This window comes from Aethina tumida, chromosome 1 (genome assembly GCF_024364675.1).
Source record: "Aethina tumida isolate Nest 87 chromosome 1, icAetTumi1.1, whole genome shotgun sequence".
In the NCBI taxonomy this organism is placed as follows: domain Eukaryota; kingdom Metazoa; phylum Arthropoda; class Insecta; order Coleoptera; family Nitidulidae; genus Aethina; species Aethina tumida.
The window spans coordinates 13,260,380-13,277,996 of record NC_065435.1 but is presented as its reverse complement, the minus strand read 5'-3'; the positions used below and the strand labels follow the sequence as shown (position 1 = coordinate 13,277,996).

The following is a 17,617-nucleotide window of genomic DNA, read 5'->3' as shown; positions in this document are numbered from 1 at the left end:
CGACTAGTCCCTAACCTAAAAGGGGAAAATCCCGTTTGCGTAAAGAAGGGGTGATTCCATTTCACATGGCAATTTTTATGTGTCGTGCGTCCCGACGAGTTGGTCGTTTTAAAAATTGTGCCATGTTTACGTTGACGGACGGCATAGGCCATCTTTGTTGTTCTACTAATCACAGGAATCGATGAAGTGGTGGGGGGGAACCATTGGTGGATCCGCAAAACGTTTCGTTTTGTCTTTCACGGAACGTAAAGTTTATACGAAAATGTCCGTTTCGAATTATTTTCCTACCTACTCTGTCCGATGGTAGTTTTGACGGGTGCGCTGCTGTCACGGCCGACCGACCCATTATTTATTTAACAAATGCTGATTTTCGAGGCAGGTAAAGTGCGTTCTGGACAAGGTACTTTTACCCAACCACCGTACGAAGTTTCGTGACTTATGTTGTTGCTGCTGCCGCTGCTGAACCAGTGCCCTGTGATGTGAACGAGACTGAATTAAGTCCGTTGTGTTTTTCGCGATCCAAGCATGAACGATCGGTTGTATGTTATTCATCCGGGAATTATGCTTTAGAAGAGTGTCGTCAAAATGACTACAAAGGTGGAAAAGCCATGTAATGGTTCTGTTAAGAGCAGTCCTGGTAGCTCTAAAGGTTCTCCAGTAAAGTGCAACAATTTCATTTACAAAGAGGAAATTTTCGAATTCGAAGTGCCCCCGGAAGCACCTGTTTTTTATCCGACCGAAGAGGAGTTTATGGACCCACTTGCTTATATTAGCAAAATACGACCGACCGCCGAATGTACGGGAATATGCAAAATAAAACCACCTTCGGTGAGTATTTCGTTTTTATACTATTATATTTTTTCTTGCTGTTGTTACGCGTCTCCGAGTGCCCTATTTGTTGCTTTGTGCATTTTTCAGCAGACATATTCCTTTGTAGATACATTATATTGACGGCCATATAAAAAAATTATGTGCTGCATTTCATCTAGCTTATTTTTTTTTAATGTCACGGTTTACATAATATAGTCAATTAATATTTTTATGCCTGGTTTTTAATTTTCTTTTGCGTTTTTTTTTTTTCGTTTTATGATTACATGTGTAACAACCATTTGAACTTTTTAATGTTAATTATAGATGACTAAAATTGGCTGCCATTTTATTTGTAGTTTTTCCCTTTTTTTCATATCCATATTTTGTTTATGCAACAATTTATCCACTCACTGAATTCGTTTGCGTTACATCAGATTGAATTTTGATAAAAATTGTGAAAATCCTAATTTATCAGCCATTTAGTTATATTACATTGTTTGACAAACTTAGTGCAGTAATAATAGGTGTGGACAAAAATAAGCTTTGTAATGGAACTGAGATAAATTAATTTATGTAATTAAATCACTGGTGTTGTAGTTTTGCATTTAAACAGTGACTTCTGGCACAAACGTAGTTTTCTAAGCATTGTGGTTCTGGGCTCCATGCTTTACAAATGTCTACAGCAAAAAAAAATGTAATTGAAGAATTAGTTTTTTACAAGCTACTTCACAATTACGAAATAAAATCTAATCTACTCTTTTTTTACGTCAAAAGAACACAAGAACTAGTCTCAAAATGGTTGATTTTAACCAAGAAACAATGAGCACATGTTGTGTCTTTTTAAATTGTTGTATATTCTTCATGTAAAATGACTTTGTGAGTCTAAAACTCAATACTGACAATAAAATTAACATTGAAGTACATATTATAGTTTCATATCAAATATTTACATGTATAAAAAGTACTTTTAAAGTTGCCACATCACGTTATCATTTTTTATGATTGATTTTTAATTTTTTTTTGTGTGTGATTACGTGTGTAACAACCATTTGAACCTTTTAATATTAGTTGCAGGTGGCCAAAATTGATCATAATTATAAAATGAAATCTAATCTACCCTTTGTTGGAAGAAGAAGCAACAAAACACATGCTCTGGCTTATATTTTCTTCATGTAATAAAATTTTAGTATCTTTTGATCTGTGTATCTAACTTAAACCAAAATATTGGTAATATTATTGAGTTTATTTATCAATAAATTGGAGTTTCATATCAAAGATTTATATGTGTAGAAAGTAATTTTGAAGTTGCCATACCACGTTTTCAAAATATTACTGTTTTTATGACTGACTTAGTATTTTTTTATTTGTGAGTACGTGTGTAAAAACCATTTGACCCTTTTAATATCACTTGCAGATTCCTAGAATTGATCATAATTATGAAATAAAATGTTATCTACCCTTTACTGGAAGAAGAAGCAACAAAACACATTTTCTTCATATAATAAAATTTTAGTATCTTCTGATCTGTGTATCTGACCTAAACCACAATATTGATAATACTATCGAGTTTATATATCAAAAATTTAACATTGGAGTTTTATATCAGAGATTTACAAATGTAGAAAGAAATTTTGAAGTTGCCACGCCACGTTTTCAAAATATTATACTTTTTATGACCGACTTTGAATATTTTTGTTTGTGATTACGTGTGTAACAACCATTTGAACCTTTTAATATCAGTTGCAAGTGACTAAAGTTGATCGTAATTATGAAATGTAATCTACCCTTTACTGGAAGAAGAAGCAACATAACAGGTGCTCTGGCTTTTTAAGCTGTTGTATATTCTTCATATACGATAATTTTTGAATTTTTGGTCCATCTATTTGATCTAAAATTCAATTTTGATCATAAAATTGGATTTGTATATCAAAAAATTGACATTGGAGCACATATTATAGTTTCAAATCAAAGATTTACATGTGTAGGAAGTAATTTTGAAGGTGCCACATTATGTTTTCAAAATATTACACTTTATGATTAATTTTGAATTTTTTTATTTATCATTACGTGTGTAACAACCATTGGAACCTTTTAATATCAGTTGCAGTTGCCTAGAATTGATCATAATTACGAAATAAAATGTAATCTACTCTTTACTGGAAGAAGAAGCAACATAACAGATGTTTTGGCTTTTTAAACAGTTGTATATCTTCATATAAAATAATTTTAGAATTTTTGGACTATTTATTTAATCTGAAACTCAATATTGATGATAAAATTTGATTTATATATCAAAAAATTGACATTGGAGTACATATTATAGTTTCATATTAAAGATTTACTTGTGTAGAAAGTAATTTTGAAGTTGCCACATCACATTTCCAAATATTACGCATTTTATGACTGACTTTGAATTTTTTTTGTTTACTATTACGTTTGTAACAAACATTTGAACCTTTTAATATCAGTTGCAAGTGACTAAAATTGATCATAATTATGAAATAAAATATAATCTACCCTTTACTGTTGTATATTCTTCATACAAGATAATTTTAGAATTTTTGATCTATCAATTTGATCTAAAACTCAATATTGATCATAAAATTGGATTTATATATAAAAAAATTGACATTGAAGCACATATTATAGTTTCAAATCAAAGATTTACATGTGTAGGAAGTAATTTTGAAGTTGCCTCACCACGTTTTCAAAATATTACACTTTTTATTATTGATTTTGAATTTTTTTTATTTGTCATTACGTGTGTAACAACCATTGGAACCTTTTAATATCAGTTGCAGTTGCCTAGAATTGATCATAATTACGAAATAAAATGTAATCTACTCTTTACTGGAAGAAGAAGCAACATAACAGATGCTTTGGCATTTTAAACAGTTGTATATTCTTCATATATAATAATTTTAGAATTTTTGGCCTATCTATTTAATCTGAAACTCAATATTGATGATAAAATTGGATTTATATATAAAAAAATTGACATTGGAGTACATATTATAGTTTCATATCAAAGATTTACTTGTGTAGAAAGTAATTTTGAAGTTGCCACATCACATTTCTAAATATTACACATTTTATAACTGACATTTGAACCTTTTAATATTATTTGCAAGTGACTAAAGTTGATCATAATGATAAAATAAAATATAATATACCCTTTACTGGAAGAAGAAGCAACATAACAGATGCTTTTTAAGCTGTTGTATATTCTTCATATACGATAATTTTATAAATTTTTGGTCTATCTATTTGATCTAAAACTCAATATTGATTATAAAATAGAATTTATATATCAAAAAAATAACATTGGAGTACAGATTATAGTTTCATATCAAAGATTTACATGTGTAGAACAAAATTTTAAAGTTGCCACATCAAGTTTTCAAAATTTTACACTTTGTATGACTGATTTTTAATTTTTTAGTTTCTGATTACATGTGTAACAACCATTTGAACTTTTTAATGTTAATTATGGATAACTAAAATTGGCTGCCATTTAGTTTGTAATTTTTCCTTTTTTTTCGTATCCATATTTTGTTTATGCAACAATTTATCCACTCACTGAATTTGTTTGACTTACACCAGATTGATTTTTGATAAAAAATGTGAAAATCCTAATTTATCAGCCATTTAATTATATTTACATTGTTTGACAAACTTCTGGCATAAACGTAGTTTAGTGGTAGTAATCTACTCTTTTTTACGTCAAAAGAACACAAGAACTAGTCTCAAAATGGTTGATTTTAACCAAGAAACAATGAGAACATGTATCTTTAAATTGTTGTTTATTCTTCATGTAAAATGTGTTTGTGAAAATTTGGTTTAAAACTCAATATTGATAATAAAATTAACATTGTTGTACATATTATAGTTTCATATCAAATATTTACATGTATAAAAAGTTACTTTTAAAGTTGCCACATCACGTTTTCACTTTTTAATTTTTTTTGTATGATTACTTGTGTAACAACCATTTGAACCCCTTAATACTACTTGCAGGTGACCAAAATTGACCATAATTATGAAATAAAGTCTATTTTACCCTTTACTGGAACAATAAGCTGGATAATACATGCTCTGGCTTTTTAAACTGTTGTATATTTTTCATATAATATAATTTTAGTATCTTGTGATCTGTGTATCTGACCTAAACCACAACATTAATAGTATTATTAAGTTTATGCATCAAAAAATTAACATTGGAGTACATATTATAGTTTCATATCAAAGATTTACATGTGTAGAAAATAATTTTTAAGTTACCACACCATATTTTCAAAATATACTTTTTATAACTGATTTGTAGATCTGATAGATCTTGACTATAATATTGATAATAATAGTGTATTTATATATCAAAAAATTAACATTGAATTACATATTATAGCTTAAAATATCAGATGTGAAAAAAAATCTAATCTACCCTTTATTGGAGGAATAAATAACAATAGCAACAACCATGATTAAATTTTACCAAGAAATACTGAAGTACATGCCATAGCTTTTTAAATTGTATATTATTTGCATAAAATGACTTTAGAAACTTGTTAAACCTAAAAAAAATATTTACATATATAAAAAGCAATTTTAAAATTGCCACATCACATTATCAAAATATTACTTAAATATGTATTGAGCTGATATTATATTTTAAAATATTTTCCTTTCAATTTTTAGCCATAGTTAAGTATGAATTTTTATTTAAACACACAATATTTTAAAAATCTTTTCATACATCTTTGTTTTGTGTTGCAAAATATTTAGATACACAGCCTTATCACAAATTAATCCTGTATTATCTTGAATTAAAACTAAATCATACATTAACAATAAATAAATGTGTTACTTTGGTCATCATGTAATTACTTGGAGGTGATATGTTAATTATTACAGTATTGGTATTTCCCAATTAAGGTACATAAACCAAGTAATCAGTCATTTATTAGCCATCCACATACAGCGTTAATAATTTAATTACATGAGTTTCCATTAAACAACGATAATTCAATAGGGGACACGAGCAAAACAATTTTTATTTAAACGTTAAATTGCTTAAACAACATTAATCAGTTCATTAATAAACGATTCCGTTGTCTAGAATTGGCAACCGCCATTTGCAGTGGACGTCGACAAACTGCGATTCACTCCCAGAATCCAACGGCTCAACGAATTAGAAGTAAGTGAATTCGTTCCGCATCACGGGGCCCCCAAGTTAACTGCATCGTTTGTTTTCTCGCAGGCCAAGACCAGAGTGAAACTGAACTTCCTCGATCAGATAGCCAAGTTCTGGGAACTGCAGGGCTCCTCCCTGAAAATACCGATGGTGGAGAAGCGGGCGTTGGACCTCTACACGTTGCACCGGATCGTCCAGCACGAGGGCGGCTTCGAATGCGCTTCCAAGGACAGGAAATGGTCCAAAATTTCTATTAGGATGGGCTATCCGCCGGGCAAGAGCATAGGAACGATACTCAAGACACATTACGAAAGGCTGCTATATCCGTTCGACGTTTTCAAACAAGGGAAAACCCTGAACATTGTTAGTTCCCTCAGTTTACAAGCTAAAATCGATGATTTAACGTGGTTTTTGTTTAGAAACTCGAGGAGAATGGGGACGAACTGGAGAAGGCTGACAAGGATTACAAACCACACGGGATCGTGGGGAGGATGGCCATCAAGCCGCCGCCGGAGAAGAACGCCAGACGCTCCAAACGTTTCGAGAACGATGACACTAAGACTGATGTAAGTATAATCTTCATCTCTTGCAACAAGAGTGTGAAGTATTTTCTTGTTTCTCAGAATTTAGCTATTAAGGTTAATGATGAAAAGGAAGATCCGGATGATTTAGAAAATAAGGAACTGAAACGTTTGCAGTTTTATGGCGCTGGACCCAAAATGGCCGGATTCAACGAGAAGGACAAAAAAGAGACGCCCAAACCCAGGAGTAAAACCGTCAATTACGAATTCGATCCGGTGAGTCACATTCGCAACTGGAAGGTATATTTAGAAAGTTATTTTGTTGGAGAACTTTCATAACTGTCGGTATGACGACGAAGAAGATAACAAGTTAATTACACTACTTATCAATAAAATCTAAAACACCCAGAAAACATTGATTTTGTTAATGAAATGTGGTATACATGTTAATAGTAACTAAAATAATATTTTTTTGTAAATGGAAACTTAATTTAATCAATACTGTATATAGGGTCACCGCCTAAAATTCACACAGGTTGCCTGAGGCAAAGAATTCCCCATTACTCGAATTTCATGCCTCAATTGTTCCAGGGTTGCTGGTCATCTGAGAAGATTAGTCAGTCTTCTTGCTGTCGTATCAAGCAACACGATCAATCGGGAGTAAGTCAGTATAAAGAGGTGGCCGTAACATGAAATACGAAGTCGAATTGTCCGGATTGAAGCCCCCCAAATCATTATCCCGGCTGTTTCAGTCAACGGAATAAGCTGGATCAAGTCACTCTCCCCGGTTTTCCTGGATCCTCAACCCCTAAGCAAAACCTGGATTCCCCAAAGAAGGCAATTCTGTCACAGTTCATTCCGATCGTGGATCAGGAGCCAGTGGATGCACCAAAAGGGGGGTGGTTAACTGCGGGGTCCAAAAGACACGACATTATGTTCAAGCTGTCGCATAATTTGTGTGATTAAAAGCCAGTAGTAGCCTTTCTGTAGTACCTCTTGGTCGTCCAGAGCATCTGACAGGACCTTGCCTTTCTACAGATCATACACGCTTACACACAACCTAAACCCTCCGAAATTTCTCTGATGAAAAAAAAACCACCTTCCCTAAGCCCAGCAGTTGGTTCCCATTCACCATCAACGCCTTCTTACCCGGGACATTAGTGGATGCTCACTTTGATTGTATGAAATAGAATTGAAATAAATAAGCAAACAATAACCCTTAATTAATATTAGATAAATCATTTCTCGGTGTTAGGGTTTTATTGGTAAGTACCAAATTTCTCCGCACTCTCTTATACAAATTGGCGATTTACTTTTTATTTACAATGGTTTGTTATGTTACCACAAAATTTGCATCCCTTCTCTGTAATTTACTTAACGCCAATGATGTCCAGTGATTTATTCATTATGTCGTTTGTATAATTTCAAGCCACAATGGGTTTCAAAGGTTGAACTCGAAGATCAGGTGAGCAATTTGAACAAGAGAGATCCATCCACCTACATCCTGCAGGCATTGATGGAATTGCGGAGACTTATACGACCGATAACTCTCTACAGTTCTCACGGTTTCATATCAATGTGTATCGTATTGACATGTGTTTCACAATTTTATGTGTAGGAGTACGCCAACAGTTTCAGTTGCTCATAAAAATTTCACAGAGTTTCACACACATATTAAAGGAAACTGTTTGGAGGCTCCTAAAATGAAGTAGTAACTTTAATAATTGGCAATTTGTAACTTGTCCTGGTTTCGCAGCTGGCAAAATACGTTTGCCACAATTGCAACAAAGGTGACGCCGAAGAGTACATGCTGTTGTGCGATGGATGCGACGACAGTTACCACACGTTCTGTTTAATACCACCCTTGGGGGAGATCCCCAAAGGCGACTGGCGTTGTCCGAAATGCGTGGCCGAAGAGGTGTCGAAGCCGATGGAAGCGTTCGGCTTCGAACAGGCCCAGAGGGAGTACACGTTGCAGCAGTTCGGCGAAATGGCGGATCAATTCAAATCTGAATATTTCAACATGCCTGTACATGTAAGTTTGATCGATTTGCTACCACTGAAATGTGCCTACATGTCGTTGATTATATCAGATGGTTCCGACGAGCACGGTCGAAAAGGAGTTTTGGCGGATCGTTTCGTCGATCGATGAGGACGTGACGGTCGAGTACGGCGCCGATTTGCACACCATGGATCACGGCTCCGGATTTCCCACGAAGACGTCGATGAACTTGTTCCCGGGTGATAAGGAATACGCCGATTCCAGCTGGAATTTGAATAATCTTCCCGTTTTGGAGGGTTCCATACTTGGGTACATTAACGCAGACATTTCCGGAATGAAGGTAAATATAGCATTTATCTAAATTTATTTGTTGTATCTGGTTTGATATTTTAGAAAATTAGAATATTTATTGAAAAAATAAAATATAAATATTTAATATGTTTATTCATATATCAACAATCAAAATTATGTCTAAAAAATAATAGTCCTTTATCCTATGTTTTTTGTAGCTCTTTTAATAATAAATAATAGATATAACAAATAAACCCTATATCCTGTAGTCTGTGTATGTCACTGAATTTTTAAGCGTTTTATAACAATTTAGAAATACTCTATTACAAATTTTATTTAATTTTTTTTTGTATTTCTTTTAATAATAAATTATAGAGGGGTCAAAATATAAAGAATAATCTTACATCCTGTGACCTGTGTACGTCACTGATTTTTTAGTGTTTCAGAACAATTTAGAAATACTCAATTACAAATTTTATTTAATTTTTTTTATCTATTATAATAATAAATGATAGGGGGTCAAAATATACTGAATAATCCTATATCCTGTGACCAGTATACGTCACTGCTTTTTTTTAGTGTTTCATAACAATATAGAAATACTCCATTTCAAATTTTATTTAATTTTTTTGTATGTATTATAATAATAAATAATGGGGGGCCAAAATATAAAGAATAATCCTCTATCCTGTGATCTGTGTACGTCACTGATTTTTTTAATGTTTCATAACAATTTAGAAGTAGTCTATTACAAGTTTTATTTAGTTTTTTTGTATATATTATAATAATAAATAATGGGGGGTCAAAATATAAATAATAATCCTATATCCTGTGACCTGTGCACGTCACTGATTTTTTTAGTGTTTCATAACAATTTAGAAATACGCTATTACGAATTTTATTTAATTTTTTTGTATCTATCTATTGTATAACAATATAGAAATACTCTATTACAAATTTTATTTAATTTTTTTGTATGTATTATAATAATAAATAATGGGGGGGGGCAAAATATAAAGAATAATCCTCTATCCTGTGATCTGTGTACGTCACTGATTTTTTTAATGTTTCATAACAATTTAGAAATACTCTATTACGAATTTTATTTAAATATTTTTGTATCTCTTATAACAAAAATAATAGGGGGAGTCAAAATATAAAGAATAATCCTATATCCTGTGACCAGTGTACGTCACTCATTTTTTTAGTGTTTCATAACAATATAGAAATGCTCTATTACAAATTTTATTTAATTTTTTTGTATGTATTATAATAAATAATGGGGGGGGGGCCAAAATATAAAGAATAATCCTCTATCCTGTGATCTGTGTACGTCACTGATTTTTTTAATGTTTCATAACAATTTAGAAATACTCTATTACGAATTTTATTTAAATATTTTTGTATCTCTTATAACAAAAATAATAGGGGGGGAGTCAAAATATAAAGAATCATCCTATACCCTGTGACCAGTATACGTCACTGATTTTTTTAGTGTTTCATAACAATTTAGAAATACTCTATTACGAATTTTATTTAAATATTTTCGTATCTCTTATAACAATAAATAATAGGGGGGAGTCAAAATATAAAGAATAATCCTATATCCTGTGACCTGTGTACGTTACTGATTTTTTTGCTGTTTCATAACGATTTAGAAATACTCTATTACAAATTTTGTTTAATTTTTTTGTATCTCTTATAATAATAAATAATAGGGGGCCAAAATATACTGAATAATCGTATATCCTGTGACCTATGTACGTCACTGAATTCTTAACTATCTCATAACAATTTAGAAATACTGTATTATAAATTTTATTTATTCTTTTTTTGTATCTATTATAATAATAAATAATAGGGGGGTCAAAATATTATGAATTGCCATAGGGTAACATGTGTACTTCACTGAGTTTTTAAGTTTTCATAAAAATTGAGAACTATTTCTACAAGTTTTATTTAAAACTTTGTCTCTTATAATGAAATATCAAATAAATAATACGAGGGCAACATATAATCAATGACACAGTATCTATGATGCTTCCTTTCCTTTTTAATTCAAAATACATGTCCAACACTTCTATAATATTTATATTATTTATATATTTTGATTAATTAAAACATAGACCAGCTAACTAAAAATTATTATAATACTTATTGGTAACAAATTTACTAGAATTGCGACAGTAAATTTACAATGACAAAGAAATCGAATTCTATAGGTCTCTAGTAAATATTGCTATTTGAACTGACCCCGTAAATTTCACGAACGCTTGCGCCTTTAACGTACAGTCGCGTCACAATTTCCGGGCTGGGCCAAAACGATACATGAACGATGTAAATTAGGTCGTCGCGTTCGACCGTAACGCACGACAATACGGGGCCCGATCACTATTTTCAATACAAACCAAAATGTACGGAAACGGTAGACTTAAAATTAAATTGCGACGCATAATTGTCGACAGGTTCCTTGGATGTACGTTGGAATGTGCTTCGCCACATTCTGCTGGCACAACGAAGATCACTGGAGCTACTCGATAAACTATCTACATTGGGGCGAAGCCAAGACTTGGTATGGCGTGCCCGGTAGCAGGGCCGAAGCTTTCGAGGAGACGATGAAATCGGCGGCACCGGAGTTGTTCCAGTCGCAGCCCGATCTGCTCCATCAGCTCGTCACCATCATGAATCCCAACATATTGATGAGAGCCGGCGTTCCGGTTTACCGGACCGATCAGCATGCCGGAGAGTTCGTTGTCACGTTTCCAAGGGCTTATCATGCAGGGTTTAACCAAGGGTAAGTACTTTTGTATGGATTAATATCTGTTTCACTAGTTTTTTTTATAAAAATTCTGAAATACTCCTACCTAATGTTCCTCTTATTTATTTGTTGTCTTTTATAATAACGAGGAACCAAAATATAGTAACCTCTTATGACATATGTACGCCACTGGATTTTTAAGTATATATATTAAAAATTCAGAAATATTCCTACAAATTTAATTTAAAATCTTTGTTGTATCTTTTATAAAAAGAGGGGGTTCAAAATGTAACCTACAGCTCTGTGTCTGATGGCCTATGCACACCACTGAATTTTTAAATATGTTTCTAAAAAATTCTGAAAAGTTTCTATAAATTTTATATATTTTTTTATATTTTATTATAATGAGGGGCCATCATATAATAAATATCTACATCTATACCCTGTGGCATATGTACGCCACTGCATTTTTAAGTATATATATTAAAAATTCAGAAATATTCCTACAAATTTAATTTAAAATCTTTGTTGTATCTTTTATAAAAAGGGGGGGTTCAAAATGTAACATACAGCCCTGTGTCTGATGGCATATGCACGCTACTGAATTTTTAAATATGTTTCTAAAAAATTCTGAAATGTTTCTATAAATTTTGTTTATTTTTTTATATTTTAGTATGAGGGTCCATCATAAATATATACATCTATACCCAGTGGTATATGTACGCCACTGAATTTTTAATTGTATATCTTAAAAATTCAGAAATATCCCTACAAATTTAATTTAAAATCTTTGTTGTATCATTTATAAAAATGGGAGGTTCAAAATGTAACATACAGCCCTGTGTCTGATGGCCTATGCAGGCCACTGAATTTTTAAATATGTTTCTAAAAAATTCTGAAATGTCTCTATAAATTTTATTTATTTTTTCATATTTTTGTATAATGAGGGGCCATCATATAATAAATATCTACATCTATACCCTGTTACATATGTACACCACTGCATTTTTAAGTATAAATATATATTAAAAATTCAGAAATATCCCTACAAATTTAATTTAAAATCTTTGTTGTCTCTTATAAAAAGGAGGGTTCAAAATGTAACCTACAGCCCTGTGTCTAATGGCCTATGCACGTTTCTATACATTTTATTTATTTTTTTATATTTTATTATAATGAGGGGCCATCATATAATAAGTATCTACACCTATACGCTGTGGCATATCTACAGCACTGAATTTGTATTTGTATTTGTGTACTTTTTGCTGTTTATAATAATAAAGAGGTCAAAATATTATGAATAACTGGATTTTTAAGTCACAAAAATTCTGAAATGCTCCAACAATTTTTAATTTTCTTGTAATAAAACAAATTATTTGAAAAGTTAATCAGTGACTTTGAACATTGTCTACAAAGACAATTGCATGCTCACAATCGCTAGATAAAGATTATACAGGTGTAAATTTTCTGTAGGTACAATTTTGCTGAAGCGGTAAACTTCGCGCCCGCGGATTGGTTGAGAATGGGTAGGGAGTGTGTGTTACATTACTCACACCTCAGACGGTTCTGCGTGTTCTCGCACGACGAGCTAGTTTGCAAGATGGCTCTAAACACCGAAAAATTAGATATAACTATTGCCGCGGCTACTTACCAAGATATGCTACAGATGGTCGACACCGAGAAGAAGCTGAGGAAGAACCTATTGGATTGGGTAAGTGATAAATTTTATATTTAAAGATCCCCAAACCAAAATCATCATTCCGGTTGACAGGGTGTAACTAACGCTGAACGAGAAGCCTTCGAAGTTCTTCCAGATGATGAGAGACAATGTGACGTCTGCAAGACGACGTGTTTCTTATCTGCCATGACGTGTTCCTGTAATCCAAATTTACTTGTTTGCCTGAGGCATTATAAGAACCTTTGCGAATGTCCACCGAGTAAACGAACGCTACGTTACCGCTACACCTTGGACGAGCTACCGGTAATGCTCAAGTCTTTGAAGCTGAAAGCTGAATCGTTCGACAATTGGGTCAGCAAAGTGAAAGACGCGTTGGACCCAAAAACACCAAAGACCATGAATTTGTCTGACCTTAAGGATTTACTAAGTGAAGCTGAAGGGAAGAAGTTCCCCAAATCCGACTTACTCCTTACCTTAACTAGTGCAGTTGAGGATGCTGAAAAGTGCGCCAGTGTAATACATCAATTGGACCTCAATAAAATGAGAACTCGAACCAGAAATTCATCTGATACAAAGTACAAACTAACTGTGGAAGAGTTGACGCTCTTTTGCGAAGAAATAGATAGCCTAGCCTGTACATTAGAAGAAGCCAAAAGTATTAGGGAATTATTAGAAGAAACTAAGAAATTCGAAGCCGAAAGTAATAAACTACTATCAATGTCCCTTAGTAAAATGTCCCTAACCGACTTAGAAACTTGTTATAACCACGGAAGTGCACTTTGTATCGAATTGCCTAGATTAAAAACGGTCAGTACCAGAATGAAACAGGTACAGTGGTTGCGTGATGTGAACACCTACAAAAAGAAGACGGAAGTACTAGGTCTGGAGTCGATTAAAAATTTAATTGAACAAGGCCAACAATTACCACCCAACCCCGACATGGAGCTGGAACTAGCCAACTTACAAAAGATCATGATCCAAAGTGAAGAATGGGAAAGGAAAGCTAATGAAGTTTTGGAGTCTGAAGACCATAACGTTCTCATCCAGGTGGATAAACTGTTGAAGGAAGCCTCGAAAATAACCTGTTATCTTCCAACCGAAGGACACTTGTATGACTCTATGAGGAAAGCACGTGACTGGCTAAGAATGTTGGAGGAAATGAACTCGGCTGAGTACTACCCTTACTTCAGTGCGATGGAGGAATTGATCCGAAAAGGCCGCAGTCTCACGTTGCACTTGGTTGAGGTGGACAAAATGAACGATTACTTGAACTTGGCCACAATTTGGAAGGACAAGACGAGCAGAGCATTTCTGCGAAAGAATTCATCTTGCACATTGATGGACGCTCTGTCTCCCAGGACGCAACCCCCCAACAGTAAGCCAACGAGGAAGAGAACTCAAGAAGAAGAGAACGCCATTGCTTTAACGAATACAATGGATCCAGCCACTGTTGTGGCCTTGTTCAAGGAAGCCGAAGACACCGAAATGAATCTGATCAAAAAGCTGCGACAAGTCAATTCGGAAAAGAGCCTAGACCCAGCCGACGGTCACACCTTTTGCCTATGCAACAGAGGCGTGTCTGGTGTGATGATGCGATGCGAGCTGTGCAAAGACTGGTACCACGCCAGCTGTACGCAACTTCCCAAAGTAGCCACAGCTAAATTCAAGGGGTCAAGTTTCAACAGCGTGGCCTTACACCTGGGGTCGAAGGATTGCAAGTTCATGTGCCCCAACTGTCACAGGACCAAACGCCCCAGACTGGACGTCATACTGGGGCTGTTGATGTCCCTACAGAAATTGTACGTGCGTGTACCCGAAGGCGAGGCGTTGCAGTGCCTCACCGAAAGGGCCATGAACTGGCAGGACAGGGCGAGGCAACTTTTGACACATCCCGAATTGGACTATGCGAAAAACAAACTTGCCAGCGTCAGCCAGAAGTACTCGGAAGCTATCGCCAGACAGAGAACGGAGAAAATAATTACGTTAGAACTGAAACGGGCTTACAAGAATCCGGATCTACATCATCGTGTTCAGGAGATCGCCCAATATAGTGGTTTGGTGGACGATTTGATGTGCTACGACGGCGGTATAACGAGCCAAGACTCCGATGATGAGGAGAACTGCAGCGACGATCGCATGGGTGAGCACGCTTACTCTTTGCACGTGCCGAAGATGGACGATGACGATGAGCACGCCCTTCATCTGAGTTCGGAGATTAAGAAGCAAGTAGAGGAGCTGTTGATAGAGGGTGATTTGCTGGAGGTGTCATTGGATGAGACGGCTGCCCTTTGGAAGGTCATTCAAGCATGCAGGGATCCAGAGAAAGACGTAACTCTAATTGATTTTGATGTAAGTAAATTAATTAGTCCTAATTAAGTAGTTTAGTAGAGATGAAATTCCACAATCATTTACCTCAATCACGATTATTTTTAGTGTTATTTAACAATGAACCAAATAATTATTAATTACATTCCATAAAACCCAATTAGTTAAAAATTTGATTAATCATCCAACATACTTTAAAGTTATTAATAAGAGTTTTATTATAATCACATATCAAAATTATTGTTCATAATTTCTTAGTAATATCGAACTTTGCCAGTATATTCAACTCGATTAAAAACGAATTGTCACAACTGATTCATCAAATTCTACAGATTTGATATTACAAAACAATAAATACAGGTGATAATATATTTTCACTTCCTGCCATTTAGTACAATAAAGCCAATTAATAAACATGGATGTTCAACATTATGCGGTTATTAAAATTTCTGAATTGATTAATTGCGTGATTGAGAAGAGTATGACAAAATCCAATGTGGTGAGTATGCTAGACAACTTAAAGAAGTGGAATCTCTTGAGATTTGGCACAACCAAAATGATAATTTATTGTTGCAGGCCCAATTAAAGACCACCCCCAAGAAACGTGGCCGCAAACGTTTGTCCGAGGAGGTGGTGACGGAGAAGAAGGGCATGAAACAGACGAAAATCGAGGGTGAAAAGAAGATGCGGGGCAGAAAAGTGAAAGATACCAAAGAGGAGGGCCCGAAGAAGAAGGGTGGCAAGCGCAGAGGTAGACGACGTCAGTCCACCGGGTCGGAGGACGAAGACGATGAAAACTGTGCGGCTCCGGGCTGTTTGAAGCCCCTCGGACAAAACGTTGATTGGGTGCAGTGCGACGGCGGATGTGAACAGTGGTTCCACATGGATTGTGTAGGGCTGTCGGCCGAAGATATTAACGAGGACGAGGATTATATTTGTATGAATTGTTCGCAGAACATCAATTCGGCAGACAGTAGATCGAATAGTCCTATGTCACCGGATTCTACACAGCCTTCTACATCAATGGACGCTTGTTAGTGCGATCAGTAGTGATAGGTTCAATTTTTCTCTAAAACCATTACATGAATGTTGCTTCGCATATTTCATGAGGTATTATGGCAAAATATTTTGACGGAAATCATTGTTCATGATTACTATTAATTAATATTATGTAATTTTCGTATTGATTATGTCGTTTATTAATTGCATTATGATGTTCTCAATCTTTTTATTTAATTAATTTTTATTATTTGTTATTTACCTCTGAAATATAACTAGTCAAAATTTGTGTATTTGGGTTCGAGTTCGGTGACTTGAATCTGTCTGATGATGCCAAAATCTGACAGAAGTATTTTAGTATTATCTAGCCTATTAATTACATACACAGTTCATTTGTGATAATTTTAAAAATTAAGAAATGTAAAATATTTTATTTGTATCACTTATTTGTATATTCTTTGTGTTACTTTATTTATCCTCATTTTACATCTTTTCATTGTACATAAGAAACCATGTTTAAAAGATGCAGATAATATAGATATATTTTTACGTGAACGGTCACATCCTAACAGTAACAACTTAGTTTTGGTACACTGTGTTAAGTTGTGGTAATGTATTCTATTATACATATATAGCTAAATATATAGCATAACATACTATGCTTAACATATCTTTTTTGTTGTCCCATGTTTTTATCAATTTTAACAAAGAACTTCCCTTTCTTTTTACACAACTATACAAAGTATTTATTAAAGTTACATAAAATCAATTATACCGATGTAACTAATTTTAGAAGGTATCTTTTATTTTTTATATTTTCTGTACATGTTATTTAATATTATCAAATGTTTTCGAACTTGTCAATAAATACATTTTGCATATTTAGTATGACTGTTTCAATTAATCGTTACGTGGACTTACTCCCCATCCCAATTAAATTCAGACATGGTCAAACAGGGAGAGTATAGACTTCAGTTAAACCATCTTTTTATATACAAGTTTAAGTGTATAAAATTATAATTAGAAACTATTAATTACTCCA

General features: G+C 33.8%; 1 protein-coding gene across 3 annotated transcripts; it reads left to right on the top strand.

The window, feature by feature from the left end:
* On the top strand, positions 1-17,461 carry LOC109598089 (lysine-specific demethylase lid). Of its 3 annotated transcripts, none has more exons than XM_049961944.1 (11): positions 2-828; positions 5,927-6,004; positions 6,068-6,364; positions 6,421-6,567; positions 6,700-6,798; positions 8,279-8,557; positions 8,616-8,864; positions 11,281-11,609; positions 13,047-13,284; positions 13,345-15,600; positions 16,153-17,461. In XM_049961944.1, exons 1-11 carry the CDS (start codon positions 586-588, stop codon positions 16,612-16,614), a joined length of 4,677 nt encoding a protein of 1,558 aa, XP_049817901.1. In that variant the 5' UTR covers positions 2-585; the 3' UTR covers positions 16,615-17,461. The 3 variants fall into 3 exon arrangements, with proteins under 3 accessions (XP_049817900.1, XP_049817901.1, XP_019869475.2); XM_020013916.2 differs by having other exon boundaries at positions 6,625-6,798; XM_049961943.1 differs by having other exon boundaries at positions 1-828; positions 6,421-6,798.
* The last annotated feature ends 156 nt before the right edge of the window (positions 17,462-17,617 follow it).